Consider the following 21,966-nt stretch of genomic DNA (forward strand, 5'->3'; position numbering starts at 1 on the left):
TGAAAAAAAGCTTTCCTCCTTCAGTTTTGAACACGCTTCTCAACTCTGAACTACCTAGTTTCTGAATTAGGTAAGATAAAACAACTAAAATGGAGTTGTTCACTCTAAAAAAAGTCTAGTGTTTAGTCAGAGACCTCCATCAGTTCAGTAGTTTTACTTTCTCTTAAACGTTGGCAGGAAAAAGCACACTGCCTGCCTCTTTAATGTCATGCAAGTTATCTTTTTAGGCTCCTTGAAGCTTAGTTCTTAGTACAGATGGTCATAAATGCACATGAAATCACAAAGTTTTATTTTAAACCATTTAACTTAACATAATATTAATAATTGCAATACATTTTTATCCATCCTGCTCCAGTGACTTTTGGGTTTGCAATGGAAAATCAGGCTTGCCAGCTAATTAATTGTTATGATTAATTGTAGTTATTATCATTATCATGGATTTTTAAAGCCAGCAGGGACTGGCTTTATGTGTGGTCATTATTCTCATACAACATGCTACGTAACAGCTCATCAACCTCTCCTGTACCACTATCAAGCCACCTCTTGGATAAAGCAAATAGCTCAAACATCTTAAATATCCATAGTTAGGCCTGTTTTCCACATCTTTCATCATTCTGGTGACTGTTTCCCAAGTATTTTCCAAACATCAACATCGATTTGGAAATGTAGATTTTATATCAAGACACTGAACTAGACAAAGAGACTCTCAAACAGTATGTGGAGAGGCAATAACATCACCTTACTCCTAGCTGTTATTCCCGTGGTCACAGTCCCATTCCCATTCTGTGTGACAGCTACAGCACTGGGACCTGATGTTTAACTGACTCCCTGCAATTACCCCCTTTGAGCTTCTTGCTGTCACTTCATACATCTGGGGATACTTTGATGACTAACTGCTAGCAAAGAATGACTTTGTATTTGACTATAAATGGCTATATACATTTGTCAATACAGCCACTTTCCCTTAATAGTTTTTGCTATTTATAACTAACTAGGTTGCTAATAGCTCCCTGCCACTTTCAAGAACTGGGAAATACATATGCACAGGTGAAGAGATTTATTCAAGTGACACAGTGCAGTATTCATTGAGCCAGCCTTGGCGTAAAACAAAGGAGTCTTGGCTCTCGTTTCCATGGTCAGATTACTGAGTACACTGCCTCAAGCAAATGAGTGTGTAATAATCACTTCAACCCCTTCATCTGCTTAAGTGCAGATGAAGAAGAGGAAACTGCACAAAGGTGCAGCATCAGCAACTTGGAATGGTACCTGCTGCAGCCATGATGTTCATTTTACTGGTACAATAAACTGATACCCTTGTGCTTGGCCTCAGGTTCTGCTGAGAGGGCAGAAAGAGCTGTTGGTCATTGCCCTTCCACTCCTGAACTCAAGCCTGTGAACTCACTCCATATGGAGTCAGTATTTGCCCTTGAACTGGTGTGGGCTGCATTTGGCACTCTGCTTTTAGATCAATATATAACCCAGGCGTAATCTTATCTGGCAGGAACAGGGATATTGGGGGGAGGGGGAGGAACACAGCCTCTAGAGGTGAGGAGAGCAGCTCTTCTAAATGTTAATGGGTTAAGAATAGAAAGGTCAAATGCCTGCCTTATCAGAAGGCCCCATGTGCAAACAGGCCCCATGCTGCAGCGATCGGAGCACTAGCTGGGTATGAATGTCAGGTGTTAGTTACTGTAGCTGTAAACACCAAAAGCAGAATGGTGGAACTGGGAAACCTCCTAAGACACTTCTGGTTAATACAGGTCACTGGGAAAGTCCAACCACCAAGACTGGCTAGAGGTTACTCAAGCTTTATAGCTGCTGTGGAGCCAGAGATCACTTGTGAGCTGCATGAAGGCCCCAAAAAGGGTACTGTGGAAGGACCAAACATCCTGCATCGGCAGAGCACTGCTCCAGATTGTTCTTGCAAGAGCATATCTGTTCTCCTGAAATAAGGATATACGAGTATGGAGACAAAAAGCCCTTCCTTACCTCCCTGCAGATACAGAGGGCACTAACCATAGCAGAAGCTGTATGAGGACTTTGTACAGAGGGTCTTCAACTCTGCTCTACAGTAGCTCTTTGAGCATAATGCATAAAGGACTGGGATGGAATAAGAGATGAGGCAGCACAGGAAAAAAATATATCTCCCTTAAATACTAATACATTTTTAGCCCTGAACTAATTAATCTTCTTATTGGCATCCAAGGAAAGAGGCCAGAAGTTGTATCACATTGGGCAGTCATCTTCTTGCAGATACAAGCAATCAATCTGAAGCAAGAATGAAGTGTACCAACACGCACTGGTGTGTAGAATGACTCTGTAGTGAGTATTATTGCATGGGAAGTATGCCTACTGCTTAGCAGTGTTTTCAGTCTGGCACCTGCAATAGGTTGTCAATAAAATTAATCAAACAACTGATTCCCATTCTCAGAAAAGCTCGGCGGCGAGCAGCCACGTTTGAGAAGATTGCTGTTCCCTCTCTCTGGGTACAAGGATTGCCCCGGGAGATGGCTACCTGAGTTTGGGAAACAGTTACAGGATACCTACTTGGCACGGTTCCCTCCTCCCTGCAGAACAAAGAGCACCATTCTTGTCTGCCTGCTCCCAGCTGTAAACAACTATCAAAGGATAGGGTTAATTATCGGTTAAAACAGTAAGAAGGAATAAGAATGACAAATAAAAGAAGAGTAAATATATTTTATCCCACAAAAGGGATAAACAGGGTTTGCGCTCATAGCTCAGAGATCATATTCTAACCATTAAATAGCTACTTTAATTGGTAAAGATAGGGTTACATTAAAAACAAAGAAGAAATGCACCCATATGAAGCTATTGCTCTCTGAAAGACAATTTTAATTTAGTGCCTTCATGTTTGTTCCACAGAGTGGTTACTCTGCAGTTAACTGGACTGGCCTCTAACCCCAGCCATAGGGGAGAACATCACAACCTACTTACATTTGCAGGCTGCATCCTTTATGCAGCAGAGCTCCCAAATGGGCACAAATGGCTTATTTCGTGCACCAGCATTACTCGGCATCTGTTTATCTTGCAGCCTCCTGCAAGCATCTGCTCATTCGCTGACACACATGCACTGCTCTTCTGCACTACCAATCTCATTTTCAGTCTAGAAATTCTTGATTTCATTCATTTGTAAGAGCACAAATATACGGCCGCAGACATTTTTCACGGCAATACTGAGTGCTAGTAACAGTTGCTGTTTCAACCCAGAAGCTACTGTATTTTCAGTGACAGCTCTGGTATCTTAATGATTTGTGATGTTTTCTGGCTCTTTGGGGGAGAAAAAGCCTTTATAAAAATGTAGGATTTTACCTTTTTTATTCAATTTACGGAGTAAGGAATATAGCCTAAGTCTTCCAGCAACACAGTGACATTTTCTGAGAATCGATGAGTTTGAATGAAATAATTTGTCATCGGTGAGCGAAGCTGTGGAGATTCTCCTACAACCCCTTCTGTTTTCATTATGTAGAAGGCAATTTCCAAACTGCTGCCTCAGCTCAGATGTTTATTGTGTGTACGTGTCTGCCTGCTACAAGCCCTCTCTATGCCTCTCACTCTGACATGCGCTGTCATTTTCTTGGCTCTCACTCACAGATGCCAACAGTGTAAAAGCACAAGGATATTACAAAAATACCAACTTTCTTTATCCCTTTTTAACATGTTCGTATTTCAAAAGATGATTGTATGAGAGCATTTATTGCAGTTGAGACTGTTTAAAGATTCAAAGGCATTGGACAACTAAAATGTGCAGCCTAACACAACATTAAAAGCAAGTTCAGGAGAGACCATATGCAATTTTCTGACCTGTATTATTTCTATGCTGTCATCATTTTGAGGCATTTGATATGCTGCTCTTCGGTTTAAACTCTAGAACAGCATTTGAATTTTAACCATAATAAACTTTCTCAACACAATTTGCATTTTCATTATTCTGTCCATATAAGCCACAAGGATATTTTTCCTCCCTAAATGTCCAGTCTGCAGGCAATGGTTATGAAACTCCATTATTTCCAGGAATTGCTGGCAACCTACTGCTGTCTGTTCTTCTCAGTATTGCCTGTATTTTCCTTGTTCAGCTTTAAAAGCCAAACTTGGTTTGCAAAAATGTCTGGGTGTATCGATGCCAGAACTGAATAAAGACTAGAACAGGACAGAATTAGATGGCTTTATTATGCCGAAGAGCCATTAACTCACATTAAAGTCTGTAAAACAACAGGAGTATAAAACTGGAAATAGACGCTCAGCCTTAAATCCTATTACTCAGAAAATTTCCTAGACGTTACCAATCATCTTTCTAAGGTCCATCACCTTTACCTGATCCCTTCAACCAAAACAAAGTAGATTGTTAAGTTATAAGTACTTGGATTTTCATTATTCAGTAAAGTGAAAATAATCTGTAAAGAAAGGCAGCCTGAATTCTCCAATATGCGTGATGTCTGCCACAATTTGTTTTTCAGTAGGCAGAGGTAAAGAACACAGACATCTGTTCTCTTTGCCCATGAAAAGAATATACCTCAGGGTATATGGTCAAGAAAGCTGGAAGGTGTGAAAAGGATTCTGGATTATTCAAAACTTTTATCAGTCATGATAGTTCAAAAAGTTATAATGGAAAACTCTCCATCTAAAGGTTATCTGCAGGAACCACACTGTGATCTCAGCCACACACAGCAGTAGCTTCAGAGAAAGCAAGGGAATTACACAAAATTTACTTTGGCAGGACCAAGATCAGAATCTGACCACATCCAAACAAAAACCAAACAATGCTACAGGCTATAAGAACAATCATCAGTAGATGGTGTGTAAAAACAATGAAGAACTCTCAATCCTGATGCACTTCAGTGACTGAAAAGATTCCAGCCCTATTGTTCCTTCTCTCCAGAATATCTTGGACTTCATTCTGTGTTCCTGAGACACTCCTGACAGACAGCTCTAAAAACATACCTAAGAAACTCACAACTGCTTGAGCTTCTTCAGCTAAATATTCTCTTGCATTCAATTTGGGAAAGCCATAATGTATGGAGCGATGTCTGAGGCCTGCTTTCTGGGAAGAGGAAATCGACCATACACAATGTCAACCAAGTTCATTCCTAAATGCAAACCACATTGGGCTGTCGAGCACGATAATAAAAACCTGCTGACCTAGTTTCCTGCAGAACAAAATCCTCTGTCTTCCCTCCTCCTGTGCCAAACCTAAATCAGATCTCCTTCTTTGGAGAAAGAAATTAACCCTTTGACTAGCAAGGAAAACTGTAATAATGAGCCTTAACACAGAGATGGCATTTCACGCCATGAGAACAGTATGTAAACAGTAATTGGTCCATCCCCACAGCTCTGCAAAAAGGCAAAACTATTAGAGGATAAAAGTAAAACACAGAGAAGGTCAGAGACCTTGGTGGAGTTCAGCAGAGAACTTAAAACTTCTCTTCCTTCAAAACAATTCTGAAGTGTGAAGCTCCATGCTCTGACCACTTAGCTTGGTAATCCTTCTACATTTGCTCTATCCAAATAGAAAACCTTCATTCATGATGTGGCAGAAAAATAACAGCACAGCTCAGCTTTTTGAAAAACTGCAATCAAACTGCTCAAGAAAGGACTATTGTTCTTCCCAAATTTTGCAATGACAACTTGCAAGTCCATTTCTGGTAGATGAGAGCTGATTGTATTTGCTCCAAGTGTTTGGCGAAAGCATTCACTTTTAATGGCTTCACTTCCTCAGTGATGCAATGTTTCATTTGAAGGGATGCCTGGGGGAACTTCAGAATGGACACAGAATGCAAAAATAACAGGGCATGTCACAACAAACTCAGCCAGGAAAATACAAATGGGAATTCTCCGGCTGTAGGATGCTTCAAAGGGTGGCCCTGGATCATGTTGCTGCAGAGAAGCATCCCATTGCAGTCAGCCACAAGCATCTGGGGATTCAGATTCTGGACTGCCGAGAACACCTTTGCTGGTTCACACTGTCAACTGGAGGAGCATTCCATCATCTGTCAAATAGGGTTTTATTAATGGAAAGAGTGGACACAACAAATGCTGTGCCTAATGGCTATACAGCCTTACAAGCAGTCTTTTACAATGAGGTGGCCAAAGTGCAAGCTGAAAGTGAAATTGCTACTGGAACTCCGTACGGTGGGCAGAGCTTTCACTGTTAGAAGACCCTGCAGTAAATACAGATTCATCATGCAGTGCTCCCTTATGAACTGAGATAGCCTTGCCTGCATCTACACAGCACCCCAGGACCTGAAACCTCTCCATCACCACACAGTCCATTGGCATCTGTCTCACAAGGTGCAGCACCCCAGTTCCTGACAAGCTACCAAACAGAAACCTCTGTAGGACAAAATTTGAGAGCCTCTGGTATATAAAGCAACCAATTATTAACATATAGTTGGAGAAAAGGCTGAAACAGGAAAGCAAAAACTAACGGGCATGCCAGCAAAACCATTTTACCTGTGAAGAAGTTACTGTCCCTGTCAGTTTGTCAATCTGCAGGGAAGCTGTTCAAAGGGTACAGACAGCACTTAACATAGTGTGCCCTTCAGGGAGTTTGAAAGTGAAGAACTAAGAACTTGCATTAAATAGCACTGCAAAGGCTGTCATAACTATGCACATTCGCTGGATGCTCCATCTTCATAGGTAAACCCCATAAAAGCTTCTGCTCCAGCTTTGAAACAAGGAAGACAAAAATCTGAGTTCTCACAGACTTATTACTAAACATTGGTCAGGGTTAGAAATGTGATGATGGAAAAAGAGCATCTTATTCATCATATCTGGTCCCTGAGGGGTTATGAGTTGTATATGCTTATTTTATTGACACAAACAAGCTTTAACTTCTATTGTTTTACAGAGGAAGAGCAGGCTGAATTCAATTCTGGCTCACACATCATCTCAACTCTAGCCAAATCCCAGCCACACAACTTTTATTACTGGGAGGATGTCAGAGGCAAAAGACACAGCTGGATATTGAGATCCCAGACTGCGTTTTGCTGTGCTGGCAGATAGACAAACCAGCTTTTGATTTGTATGTAAACAGAGCCAATCTGAACTGGAAGGTCATTAAGAGAAAACACATTTTACACAACATCCATTGTACAGTTGCTTTTCCAACTTTCCCCATACTAACATTTTTTTAAACAAGACTTTGTCTTTTCGTGTTGACTGTTTCAATGACAATTTCTGGTCCCACTGAAGTCAATGGCCAACCCCCACTGATTTTCATGGAACCAGAAGATGGCTCTGAGCAAAGAAAGAAAGAAAGACGTCCAAGATTCTACAGCTTCACTTTACCATCTATGTGGAAGAATTGGGTTGATGTAGACCCAAAATGTATGTTGTATAAAAACACAGAATTTGTAAGTCTACATCCTCACAAAAATTCCACTGAGCCTTCACAGTGTCTGCAGTCCAAACATTGCTATTCCCATGAAAAATAAAATACTTCAATCAACATGAAAGTAACTAAGCTCCTTTTATTACTCAGGAGTGATGTCCACAAAGCTTTTTTTTTTTCTATCCTGACACTCTCTTCTTTTATAAAAGAGCCAGAAAGGTCCCCACTGAATGCCCTGCAATTATTCTTAGGGGGAGGCTAAAGTCTCAGCAATTTCCTTCAACCCATGGTCCTGTCCTAAAGGCCCAAGGACACCCTACTTCTGTAGCTCATCAACTCAAGCCTTTGAGCCTTCCATAGAAGGGGCTGCTTCCCACTCATCCCTCAGGCACTGTATGCACTGCTTCCTATGTGCTCTTACTAGCTGCCAGCATAGAGATACCATCTGACTTCAATGGGAATTTTGAAAAGAAACTCAAAAAATGAGGATTATGTTGCTGGCACTCAGCAAGACAACATATCGTGGCACTGAAAGTGGTCCAACAGCCTTTGACACTATATCTTGTAATTGGAAACATTTTGTCCTTAATGAACCTAATAAAGACCTTGCTCCCAAGGCTCAGACATTGATTATTCCATAAATTTTCTAGTGACTGTCTGAACTGTCAAAATTAGATAAAGGGAACAGGAATAAACCAACAATTGGTTTTAATGCCTTGAGGCCTCTGGACACACTGAAACTTCTTGTCTCACAAAGACTGAGGCACCTTGGGGGAAGTTACTGCAATTACCTCCAAGTAACCTCTGAGTACGGGAACACACTACCTGTGGGAGCCACCTAAGAGCCTGACCTCTAGGAAAAACAGGAATTGATGTATCTGCCCCTTCTGCTGACTGAATCCCAAAGGGGAGTTTGACCAAGACAGGCTGCAAATCCCCCTCCTCTGTTTTCCAGCACAGTAATTACCTGATGTGCAGAAAATGCAAGTCCATTGCAGATGCACTGGATGATGTTTCCAAACCAGGTCATAGCCTCAGATCTCACAGCTTTATTTCAAGTGAGGCACTCAACATTTTGTACTGTAGCTACAATTAAAATAAGATTGAGAACACACAAAGAAACCACACAGTTCTTGTGAACAAGGCGTTAACGCCCAATCCATTATTGTGAGAAGGCTTTTAAGAGTGTTCCCAGTAGAAATAGGAATATATTTTCCCTGAGTAAGCTGGGAGGAATGCAGAGATTCAAAAGCTTAAACTGTAGATTTTTTTTTCTGTTTGTTCCTCTTCTTTGATTAACTTACTGTGACTATTTGATATAACTGTTACTCTTTAAGGAAAAGGGTTGAATATTTTCTCTCATAAAAGACCTCAGTCTGCCTGTAATTAAGAGCAAGGCGTTTGCAGCTGCAGGTTAAAATAAGCTACAAACAGAGATGTTGCTGGGTTATCAAAGCAGGGGACCTTCTGGGGGCAAAGGGGAAACGCCTCTCAATGTCCATTAGTTCTTGGGGTGTCTGTTGGCAAAACACACTGTATTGTTCCACTCTGTAACTGGCAAAAATAAGCAGGTTGTTTAAAAGGGAAATCTTGGGTATAGCTTATAGTTTTAATCCAATGACTGTATCTTTCTATAGCTTACTAGCATCATCAAGAAAGTTCACCCAAAATATTTTAACACAAAACCCTGAATTTTTTACTGGAAACCAGCAAACCCAAAGACATTTCCTTCTGCATGGACACAAGTGGTCGTCACAGAATTGCTCCAGTCAGCACATCTGTTCGTGTTACCAGGAGACGGCAAAGCTGGGACATGAACCATCTGCAAATTCAGGATGGGTCACTGAAGCTTTCTTTCCTCCAAAGAAGATGCCTGTCTCTAACATATATGGGGGACTTTTAAAAAGCCATTAATAAAAGAATAGTAAAATGCATTTCTGAATGTTTTAACTAAAAAGAACAACAACAACAAAAAAAAGACTTCTAGTGAATTTCCCTGTTCTAGGGCATTTCCCCGTCTTCAGCCTTAGCCAGTTTTCCCAGAATCCTGAAACACAGCTGTTATTTACAGCCTTGTATCTTTTCTTACTATCAGTTTACCAGTGCTGGTGTTTCTGAAGTTGAATCAAACTTGCATCGGCTTTGGGAGATGGCTGGGATCCCTATTATCGTATTTCATGTTTTGAGATCAGTATTTCTTAGTTTTTATTCTGCTAAAATAATTTTGAGCGTTAAAAGCATAAATCTCATTGCTTAGTATTTTAATTTGATTTCCATAAAGCCATTTTGTCCTTTAGCAGTACTCCTTCACTTCCCCCTGCATTTATTCAGAGTCCTTGGCTTCCCTGGCCAGATTCTTGCTCTTAATCAAACCCTGCTGTGACTTCACTGACGTGATTTGACAGGTCTCTGTTGACATCTGAAGGAGAATCCTTGAATGTTTTGAAAAGGACCATTGCTCATTGCTCTACAGAGGTAATCTGGGGGACACGGCCCTTTAGCACTGAAAGGATCATTTTCCCTTTCACCACAGACCCTTCCCCCTTTTTGTACAGCAAGGAAGTTAATTATGCCAGAAAGCTGAGAAAGGGCCTGGTTCACAGAAGCCCAAGGGAAAAAAAAGGGCAGATTTCCTTATTGAGGAAAATATCTTACTTTGGACAAAATAGCTAAACCTAACTTACTGCAATACGAGCCTTTGTTTCAGAAAGCAGCTTTCCTGGAGGGCAGAGACACATCTCAATCCCCAGAAGAATTTCCTCTTAAATTATTGCACAGAGCAACGCTTATAAAAGCCCAAGCCAGAAGGCAGACTTTGATATAATCCTTTTTATAAAGTGTTCTGATGTCCTAAAATATCAGCATGAGCTGCCATGTGGTAAGCATTTTGGAAAAATTATCCGTTTATTTAGAAACGTAAATAAAAATAGGTGGCCAAAGATTTTATTGTGTTCTCAGAAAGAAAACAATTTAAAATTCAAGAATTGTACTAAACAGGAGTGAAATTTGGCTACAGTGATTACATAAACACCAAGATGCCCACCTGACTAAGGCTCTATGTCTTCTTATAATGGTAAAGTGTGTTAGTATTCGGGAGGATTACGTTTGACTGGTTCAAAAGTTGTAGGCTGATTTCCCTGTAATACACACTGAATGGGTGACCAATTTACATCTAAGATTTGCTGGCCCCACAGATGCCATTCTTAATTCAAGAAAATTCTGCAAAAAATAAAGACCTTTACTGTGTTGCTGAGATAAGTAAGATTAAGAGAATCCCGTCACTCTCTACTGAAATATGCAGCTCTTCTACAATAAAGCATGGGAGCAATTTTAATCAGCACACACATCAGCTCTTTAGAATTAGCTATAAAATAAAATGTCAAACTATAATACCATGAGGAATTTAGAAAGACAAAATTAAATAATTACCTCAATTATTTCAGCAGAATTAAAACTATTAAATACTGATCCTAAAATAAGAAATATGCGAACAGGGAAAGAAGAAAACATCGGGCAATAATATCACCTTTCTGATCAGAAACCCATAAGTAAGATAAATACACTTTAAAAAAATCCCATTCAGCAAGATGACACAGGTCTGCAAATGAGTGAGTCAGAAACTGGTATGAAATCACCGAGAGCTTTGCCACCAGACTTGACTGAGGCCAGGATTTTATCTTTGCACTTCTCCTGGTGCCTTCAGTTTTCAGGCAAGCTTTCTTAATTGCAGTACAAACTCTCACTAGAGAGCTTGCATCTTGAGCTTCCCTGCACTCAGCACCCTGCATTCAAATCAATAAAGCCATCAACGAGCCACCTAAGTACAGTAAAGCCAAACTGGATCAATGGGAAATACTTCTTAACTGTCTGCATTCATGTTTCTAAATTCTAATTAAAAGGTTCAAATTTCCAGTTACATATTTCATTTTCTGAAGGGTCTGAGTGTTTTTATAGCTTTCTGATCATCACAGACAGACACACACACTATTTATTTAAGGATATATTTTTCCCATGACCTTACAGACTCACTTCTCTGACATGGGGAGCTTGTGGAAGGAAGTTCGTTAGAAGTTAAGCATGAGGAAGTGCAATAAAGACTATTTACCTTGTGTGGGGGAAACCAAGCCCAACAGTAAAGAATTATTATATGAAAAAAAGGGGAAAAAAAAAAAAAAAAGATTACTGTGTTGCTGAGATAAGTAAGATTAAGAGAATCCCGTCACTCTCTACTGAAATATGCAGCTCTTCTACAATAAAGCATGGGAGCAATTTTAATCAGCACACACATCAGCTCTTTAGAATTAGCTATAAAATAAAATGTCAAACTATAATACCATGAGGAATTTAGAAAGACAAAATTAAATAATTACCTCAATTATTTCAGCAGAATTAAAACTATTAAATACTGATCCTAAAATAAGAAATATGCGAACAGGGAAAGAAGAAAACATCGGGCAATAATATCACCTTTCTGATCAGAAACCCATAAGTAAGATAAATACACTTTAAAAAAATCCCATTCAGCAAGATGACACAGGTCTGCAAATGAGTGAGTCAGAAACTGGTATGAAATCACCGAGAGCTTTGCCACCAGACTTGACTGAGGCCAGGATTTTATCTTTGCACTTCTCCTGGTGCCTTCAGTTTTCAGGCAAGCTTTCTTAATTGCAGTACAAACTCTCACTAGAGAGCTTGCATCTTGAGCTTCCCTGCACTCAGCACCCTGCATTCAAATCAATAAAGCCATCAACGAGCCACCTAAGTACAGTAAAGCCAAACTGGATCAATGGGAAATACTTCTTAACTGTCTGCATTCATGTTTCTAAATTCTAATTAAAAGGTTCAAATTTCCAGTTACATATTTCATTTTCTGAAGGGTCTGAGTGTTTTTATAGCTTTCTGATCATCACAGACAGACACACACACTATTTATTTAAGGATATATTTTTCCCATGACCTTACAGACTCACTTCTCTGACATGGGGAGCTTGTGGAAGGAAGTTCGTTAGAAGTTAAGCATGAGGAAGTGCAATAAAGACTATTTACCTTGTGTGGGGGAAACCAAGCCCAACAGTAAAGAATTATTATATGAAAAAAAGGGGAAAAAAAAAAAAAAAAGATTTTTAACCTCTCTGCAACCTCATAAAAAACTTGCAGATAGCCTGTGCATGGGCAGATGTCTTCTCTCCTGTGCATTGTCTGATCAGAGCCCTTTTGGACTTAAGTAAAATAATAATAATAAAAAAGCGAACGGAGTGCAATTTCCATGGAAACTTGGAAACAGATGTAACATTATTTGCAGTAAGTCTTTGTACTGTGAATGGAAAATTTTCTAGTTTACACAAATCTCGGCTATTATTTTCTTTGCGGTGCAAACTTGGGCCAAATATTTTCTGTCATAATTAAGATGCAGATAGTCAGGTTTACTTTCTGTCCAGTACGACTGTGCACAAAAGCTTCAGAAGCTGCAGTGAAATGCCTGATATTTATTTTTCCATGAACCCAAAACAGATATTAGAAAAAAAATAATAATTTGGGCCTCCTTTTCTCCTGTTCTCTTCAGAAAGTGAAAACAGCTTAGAAAACATCTCCTATTTACGTGTAACGTTACAGACTAGGAGACAGCCAGAGCACTGGCAGATGTGCCCAATGTTAATGGGAGCTTAACTAACTCTTAATATTAGATCAATTAAGTACTAACTCCTGGTTTTCCATATACCATTAGAGAGCGCTTTCTAGGTCAGGAGCATGTGTTCACAGATTAATTACTTACAGATAGCCTTCTCAGCTATAAGTAAATTCCCAACAAAGTACATTTACAAGTCCAAAACCATGGCAATGGCTTGTGACCTGATAACTGGTTTTGGAGACTAGAGCATCTTCATCTCACTGTGTTCTCAAGACCAGACAGAGCAATAACCAAAAACCACGTAGCAGTGCCATATCAAAGAACAGCACCCAAAGCAGCTCTTCTGTGAACATTTTTTCTCTTCACATTGTTACTGAACCATTCTTTTCTGCATATTTTAAAGAGACGGAAAGCAAAAGCATCTCTGTGTTTTATGATAATGCAGGACTCACTTTTCACTTGGTTACAAGCTCTCTCTCTCTTCTTGCTAAGCTGAACCTTGCATTTACCACACATCTTGAGCACAAATCAGTTACTCAGACTTGTTCCGCCCAAGACAGGGGGAGTTCTGCCCTGCTCAGCAAGGACTCATGTCCTTTACGTGGATCATTTCCCCATTATGTTACCAGAGCAATTTAAGCTAAATCTGGCAGCAAAGTCTAATACACGCCTAAAGAACAACAGAACTTTTGGTGAAAATGGATGTCCCTTTTTGTTTGCAGTGCAGCCAAATGTTTTTCAAGTTAGACCCTTCTGCCACCAGAGAAATGTCCAGCATCTGATGTATCTACTATTTTAGACATATCACTGAAGTGGATTTTTCACTTGAGTTAGTCTGTGTTTGCACTATAGGTAGCTATGTCATTTATATTTTAGCTATGCTCATTTTACCCTAACTGCAGATCTGTAGAACCATACCAGTCTTTGTGAAATTAAGCTGGTATCATGGCACAAAAAGATAAAATAAATCTCTTATTTTTACAGCTACAAGAAAGTCCACTGTTGTGGGATAAGATGATAAAAATGTACAAAGAAAGCACAGAGTTTACATTACCATTCATATAATTAATGAAGTGACTTTTATCTTACATGAGTTTCAGAGCTCACTGTCTTGCTAACTCCTCCCTCACCCAGCAGCAGGAATAATTGTGACACCACAGAAATTAACTTTGAACAATACAAGTTCTAATTCTGAGCTTGGCTGCTCACTACTAAGCCTAAAGTGGGGATGGTAACAAAAGTGGAATGCAAAACTTTTCTCCTTTAAAAGCAGCTGTTCAGTTGGTGTGGTGTTGGAGCTATGATAATTACATGCCAGCTCAGAGGACACCTCTGCAAATCTGGTGCCTGATCTGTACTATTCACAAGGAGGAAGAGTCCAGTGCTCTAGTCTAAAGTAGTCCAGAACAGGCTGTCTGCATGGCCATCTGCTCACCTACAGCAACTGGGTGCTGCATGGTAATGCTTGCCCCTTTCCACTCCTGCCCTCTACAGCAAAGAACTCTTCAGAGGGGGATTCATGTGGACCTCAGATCTCTAGGGCTGAAACGTGGGTAGTTTGTGACCATATTTGTGCAGAAGACTTGAGTTGTCTTTAACTGAGGTGACAAACACAGTGACTACACCAAATACCTGCTGAAGAATCAGTGTAAAGTAGTTGTCTGATGGAGCCTGAATCGAGTCTCTAGGAATCCTGGCTATACTTGAGAGAGTCATTGTGTAAGGCAAGGGACTGCTTAATAAGGATTTAGTCTTTAACACAGATTTCATCACAAGCTGACTGACTGAAGCTTTCTCTTTACAAGTTCACACGCAATTCAAAATGTCACGTTGATTTTATACCTGCCTGCCCAAGTGAGACTGCAGAGCAAGTCAATCACCTTGCTTTTCAGATGTATTTCCCCTTTTACATCTTGAAAATTCTACTCACTCACTTGTAGATCATGCAAAGAAAGAGGAAGCAGCATGACTCAGCTCCACACTACAATGGCTGGAGCAGATCCAGACCTAGCAATCCTTTGGGCTTTCCTTACCAAAATACAATTCTGCAGCTTGGATAAAGTAGAGCATCCAGTGTTTGTATAAGAAATGTTAGATGGGCAGCATGCCAGCAGCAGTCCTTAAGCAATGTGCTAGTTCTTTACATTGATGGAAAATTATCTTCTGAAGAATTAGGAAGGGAACAAAAAAAGCCAAAGGGCTCTGGTCTTAAACAGTGCCTACAGAAGATAAAATGCTAAAGAGCAAAGCCTCCTGAGCTGTATTCCACAGACATCAATTTACATGGAAATCTAGCAGTAGATAATATACTTATTTAGCAAGTTTCACATTGTGCCATACTGGTAAATATTTTTGTATAACCTGTAAATTACAGAAGTCATAACAGAGGCATAGGAAAGCTACTGACCTTAAGGAACCCAGGAACTTTGAGTAAGTGTTAAGAGCCTTGAGTCCCAGTGCTTTGTCTAAACTGCTGGAAAACAGTACTCCAACAATTAGCTACTCTAAAAATTCAGTGTCATCTAGAGATTATACCCAATCCTCTACCATATTGCTACCACCTGATCCACAGATGTTTTTCATAAAGAGCATCCACATGGTGAGCTATTGCAGAGTAAATAATGCACTGGAAACCACTTCACTGTGTAAACAAGCTCTGAGCAAAATTCAGCCAGAACTTCAGTTCACTCCCTAAATGCACAACAAAGGTAGATGATGGTTATCCCATAACAATCTAACCCCAGAGATAAAGACCTGAAATCTAAATCTGTTTCTTAGAACACTGATGTACATTCTAGTCCATGCCTAGAAGCTCTGGGCAATGGGATGGATCTGTCTTTTCAGGCACTGCATTCACTGCAGGGAATCGTGTATCAGTCATTACTTACATAAATATATGTAATAATAATAATGAAAGTAATAAAGAGGCATGATCCAAGCTATTTCTCTGAAATGGCCCTCAGTTTCCTACACAGCAAACCAAAATATTACTTGCAAAAAGCAGTGTTCTGGCCTGTGTACGCTGGGGCGATGACTGAGAAGTATCGGGAAATTTGCATCACAGACTGACCAACCTCCCACTGCGTTACGAGGATGAAAAGCCAGTAGGTTTCTGGGCTCTGCGTTAATTTCAGAAGATGGTTCATTGAGCAGACTTTATGCTTAGCAAAGCTTAGCAGCTTTTTTCCTTATCCCTCCCCAAAATGTTTTGGGCATCGTCATATGATTGTACTACAAAACTTGAAGTTATCCAAAAGCAGCTCATGAGAAGTGAACGGAAACATCTCTTTTCATTCCAAAGGAAAAACAACTCCTATGCTGTTTTCCTAAGTGAGCTGAAAACTTGGAGAGAAACCTAAAGCTAAAAAAAGAAAAGAACTCAAGAAGATTCATATTCTGGACTGTGGTTTCTGTTGCCTTAGCTCAAGGGAAAATATGTTCATGGGAAAAGGGCCTGCCTGAAGCCAGATTTTTTTCAACTCTGACTTTTCTATTTGTCGTGGTTTTAAGTCAATATGTTGCTATTAAAGTTATGTCTTCATAAACAAAAATATTCTTTATGGATTGTATCATCATTATTTACAATTGAAACAACCGCTTGTACCGTGTTTCAATATCTATCTCAGCTCCTATCAACCCCAGAGAGACGGCGATCAGGCAATTTGAGAGGCCTTTACATTAGTTCTGAGTTTCACTGATTCAACCTGATTCACTGGCTAAATCACCATCCCAGAAGAGAGTTCCTGAATTAATCCCCAAACAAAGAAGTGTCAGCTTTATCACCTGCTTTGGTATCCACACACAACTAAAGAAAACATCACACCTTAGAAAAACAGAAATCTTGCCTGGCTTAATTTGAAAGAATCTTACTGACATGTTATTATGGACTGTCTTGAATACTGCAATTCTCTTTTGTCTTTAGTCAGGACTAAACCAGGTTATAGAAATATAACAGAATTCCATGCTAACCCTGTAAAGACTGGCCTACAGGCAAACATGCCACAGGCAATTCAGAGAATTTGTAATTGTCTCTGTAACGCTGCAAACAGTGTAACAAAATGTGCTCACACTGCCCAAACAGACACTGCTAGACCCCGAGTATCATTCTAAATGCTTTGTCAACAGAACTTAACCTAGGGATTATGATCCCCATTATACACTTCAGTTGTCTTCTGCATTAATTAATAAGAGTTAATAAAAGTATCTAATATGGTCTTTTTTTGAGATTCCTCAAGACTTTTTAGAATGATACAGTAAGCTTCCACTGAACATTAGAGTGAACCTCATCTCCTATTTAAAAACTGCAATGAAATTATGCCATAAATGAAAATCAGTTACCTGTGATCGATGACTGTTACATCGGAAGCAGGAATCCCCAGAAGAAAACAACTCTGTTCCAGTTCTTTCTTACGAATCTCTCCTTGACTGTAATAATTTCCTGAAAATAGCAAACACAGCAACGTTTAGTTCAGGTAAGTTTGGAATGAATTCCTCTTTTCTTTCTCAAAGCATTAAGTGTGAGCATCACAAATAAAAGGGCATAATTTGAGAAACAGATACTTTTCAGGTGAAAGCTCCACAGCTTTTACCCAAGCAACACCTGGCTTAGCTCAGGGTAAAATGCTGAGGCAAAGCTCTGTCTGCCTTGACTTCATTCCTCCCGTTCATGCACTGAGTGTGACTTGCAGCCATTCATGAGCTTATTTGGCAAGGACATGCAAAATTGCCATGTCTAATCTGATCAGTGGTCCCAACAGCCCAGTATCCTCACGCTAAGAGTGGCCAAAGTTAAATGCTTCTGCCAATGACACAGGAGAAGCAGCTTTAATATCTCTTTTGGTGAATTGACCAGCCTTGGTCACAGGCTGACCGAGCTTCATGGGCAAAAAACCCAAGTCTTCTGATATGCATATACATGGACTAACTGCTTATACATTATCTGAATGGAAGTCATCAATATACTACCAAAAAAAATTGAACAAGTTTTTCATAAACACAGGAGAAACTGCCTTTGCAGTGAGGTAACTAAAAGTTGTTACCACTGGCAACTTTCCAAGCTGTCTCTGTAAAAGAGGTGAGTGTGATCTTAGTCTACTTTTGTAAAAGCAAGTATTCACAACACATCAGTAATAATTAATCTCCTCTGGAAGGGCCAAAGAGTCACTCCTCCTTCACGATTAGACATGATGCCGTGAACTCCCTCTTGTTCTCTCAACAGCATAGGCCCCCAGAGCCAAGCTGAATAGCAAGTCCAAAGTACTTGGAACAGAATTGCTGAGATAACACATGGAAAGCCTGTCCCATGTGGTATCCTTTACGTGATTAAAGTTTATAGTATATTCTGGGCCAATTATAATGAGCGGTAGTTGTCATATAACCCTAGGACACTACCATAGAATACAGTGACGGAACTAACAGGATTTGAAGAAATGAGGAATTCCATCACAGCAATCTCTGTTTTAAGACAAAGATTTTTCAGAAGTCTGCATCAAACACAAGAAATTCAGGCAGAAACTAATATGGCAAGATTGCAAAGAACTTATAGAACCAAAAGAAGACAGGAAACTTCATTTCGAGAAGGTATTTGGGAAAACTTGTAATAGACTGAGACCTACAACTATCAGGGAAATGGGATTCATTATCTTATAACACTGCCTCCTCCTTCACTGAATTATTTTCTTCTCATCTTGCCTTGACGTTCCCTTATTCTTTCTTGGCATCAGCTGTGCAAAGTCCATGCCAGAGCTGTGATGACCCCTTCCAGAATGTTGCCCTGTGCAGGGCAGTACTTTCAACCCAATTTTAACTTTGAAGCAATAAAATAAAAAAGATACAGCTGAGCATTAATGTATGATTTAAGTCTGTAGTCAGCTGTCTTGAATTAGACCAGAACTTTTTATTGTTGTGGGTGTGAGTCATCTAAATCTAGCATTTCTCTCGAGCAGTGTTGCAATCTGAGCCATCACTAGCAAGCTTTGTAAAATTTTCAAAGAGGGATAGAGTAATTAGAAAAAAAAAAAAACCTCCACTTGCAGACTGCGAGTGAATGGTTTTAGGAGACTATGACAATGATTATCTGTGGGTTTGCCGAGGAACACGTCAGCTTGGTACTCTGCAGCTCAGATTGCAAGTTCCAGCTTCAGCAAAATTAAAGCCTGCACCTTCACTATATGGATTACTTCAGTACAGCGGGACTTATTTTAGACCTATTTTTTGCCTGGCCATTAATGACACTAGTATTTTAAGATAACACATATTTTGCTGCAATGCAGTGTAACAGCTGACTGCAAGAGATGTTTTACTCAAATAGTACCACTGTTTTCCAAATACCTAACTTCTACCGAACTCAAAAGAACAGATCCATGCTCCACAGCTTGAGAAATGTGTCAGGACATCAGGAACATAAAAATGTTAACAAGAAAAATGGGCAGCTATTGAGAGCAAAACCAGCTGAATAGCTGATGCTGCTGGACCTCATCCATGAAGCACTCACAATAGAGAGTCAGCTACTCTAGAGAGCAAAGCACAGTTATTATTTCAATCGAAGATTATTCAGTGTGTAAAAGACTGATTTTTTTTTCACAGTGCTGTAATTCTAATTCATTTCTAAGTCATTTTGATTGACATCCGAAAACTGCAAGTACAACGGTTTCTAAGTAATGATTCTGTCTCAGTGTTACAATTTGCAGAGTCTTTGATCAACTCACTTGTCATCATCAATCATACAAACAATGAGAGGACGAACCATCTGAACTGCCGAAAAGATTAATAAAAGGCACAGAAAAATCTATTAGCTCAGTGAATGTACTCTCCTATATGGGCTGCTAGTTCCGTTACGAAGACGTGCAAGAGAGTACATAGAAGGCAGTGTCAAATTCACTGAATGTCATTGAACCAGCAGTAAATGAAAAAGAAAATGTAACAAAATTAACAGAAACACAACACTTCTTTGTATGTTCTCTATTAGCAGAAGGGTATTAGTCCCCAAAACTGAAATGGTTGAGTTGCACTTCAGTAATCTCTCCAGAGCTGTGAAAAAGCCAATGGGATCAACAGACCTTTGTCCCTCAGCAAAGACAACTGAAAGCTCTGCACTAAATCTTGAATGGGAAGTATAGAATGATCAGGAAAGCCAGTACACCACTGGACTTCAACAAACACTTAATCCTTGTCTTCTCACCTAGATGGCCTCTTATGACAGAAAGATTTGAAAACAAAGAACAGAATAATTGGCAGTGAACTAGCTGGAGCTTTCAAAAAGAGAGAGGGCCCTTTTTGCAAATGTAAGTAGCTGTCAGTGTAAGATGCAAATGTTTGTACCCTAAGACACTCATCTCAACATAAAAAGAAAAAAATCTTTAGTTTTCACTGCAGGCTCATGGACTCTGGCATAGTAGTATGCAATCTGGAAGATCCATGAAATGAGGTTGTTTCTTATGCACAAAAACACGAACAATGTAGTAAATGATTAGGCATCAGTTCTGCAGGAAAAAAAAAATAAATAGATCTGGAGCTTTAGTAAATCATGAGAAGAAAACAAGAGTGTCATGTTCTGTGAAAAATCCTTGTCCTGGGAAACAGTGGAGCTTGTGAGAATCTTTCTGTTCTATTCAGTCCCAGAAAGTATTGCATATTGCTTCCAGTTTTTGATCACTGACCTCCAAAAAAGATGTGAACCAAGTGGAAGAGTCCAAAGGAAAGTGATGAGAATGATCAGAGATTTAGAAAACATGATCTATGAGGAAAGACTGCAAGAAATTGGGTTGTTTAGTCTGGAGAAGATAAGACAGAACAGGCAGATAACAGTCTTAAAATATTAAGAGGCTGCTACAAAGGGATGCTCTGATTTCCATGCTCATGGCAGATAGCAAAAATAAACAAACAAGTTTAAATTACACCAATGATTTAGGAAAAAGTGATTTGAAGAAAAGCTAATGCAGCACCACCACAAACCACACAGGCTGAGGAACCTCCCTGGAGGTTCTGAAGAACAAACTCAGACATTTGATCTGACAAACGAAGACACATTGATGCTGCCTTCGGGTCAACTGATGGACAACACGACCTCAGGTTCCCTTCAGGCCTATTTTTCCACGATTGGATTGTTATGCAATTGTTATTTTTAGATGTGTTGCAGTGAATGTATCGTTATGCCATTAAAACTGGGTTGTCCAAGCAAGCCCTCTACAAGATGACAGAATTATATAGAGGTGCAGAAAGGCTGTGCTGAACAGCGCCTTTTCACAACTTACTGATGCTCCCGTGCAGTTTGAAAGTACCTCAGCGCCGCAACAGGAGCCTGGATTGTCCAACCTCTGCACAAGGGTTGGATAGAGGGGGACATTTTGCTACTGGAAAATGAAACCTGGTGGAAAGTAACATTCTGACCCAAAACCACCCGTGCACGGGGTGTCACGGCAGCACACAACAACCCAGAGCAATGCCCCAAGAACTGCGGATGGATGGCACGGCACCTCCGCCGCTGCACGAGTATCTCCCAGCGGTGCCAGGCGGTTCACGGCAGCACAGGCCCGGCGGGCCGTGGGGATCAGCACGGCAATGACCTCACGTGTGGCATCACGCTGCCATCACACGCAGCCCCACAGCCCTCCATGACAGACGGCCATCCCTCGCTGCTCCGAGACACTGACACGTCATCACAGCCCGGGGGTGACGTCACAGCGAGAGGCCGCGCACGAGGAAACATCATGGCGGCCTCCCAATGGCGTCACGGTCGGGAAGCCTGGCCTCGAGGGGCGGCGGCAGCTCGTGGGGGGGGACGGGTGCCCCCCGCCGTTCCCGGCGCGTCCCCCCCTCACCTGGGGAGCAGCACAGCACGGCGGGGCAGCGCGAGCAGCAGCGCGAGCGCCGCCGGCCCCCAGCCCCACAGCTCCGCTGCCATAGCGACCGGCGCCGCACGGCTCCGGCCGGAAACGGGAGGGGCGGCGAGAAGGTTCCGGGGCACGAAAGGGTTCCCCCCCCCCCCCCC

General features: G+C 40.6%; 1 protein-coding gene across 1 annotated transcript in view; it reads right to left on the minus strand.

The window, feature by feature from the left end:
• The window catches only part of PIGL (phosphatidylinositol glycan anchor biosynthesis class L), a 66,876-nt gene that overhangs the window by 43,930 nt on the left and 980 nt on the right, over positions 1–21,966 (minus strand). The window contains exon 2 of the mRNA XM_014953088.1: positions 17,316–17,415. Coding sequence (XP_014808574.1) covers positions 17,316–17,415 — 100 coding nt within the window. The remainder of the gene's footprint in view (positions 1–17,315; positions 17,416–21,966) is intronic.

The sequence above is a fragment of the Calidris pugnax genome, unplaced genomic scaffold, assembly GCF_001431845.1.
Source record: "Calidris pugnax isolate Ruff unplaced genomic scaffold, ASM143184v1 scaffold133, whole genome shotgun sequence".
NCBI classification, from domain to species: domain Eukaryota; kingdom Metazoa; phylum Chordata; class Aves; order Charadriiformes; family Scolopacidae; genus Calidris; species Calidris pugnax.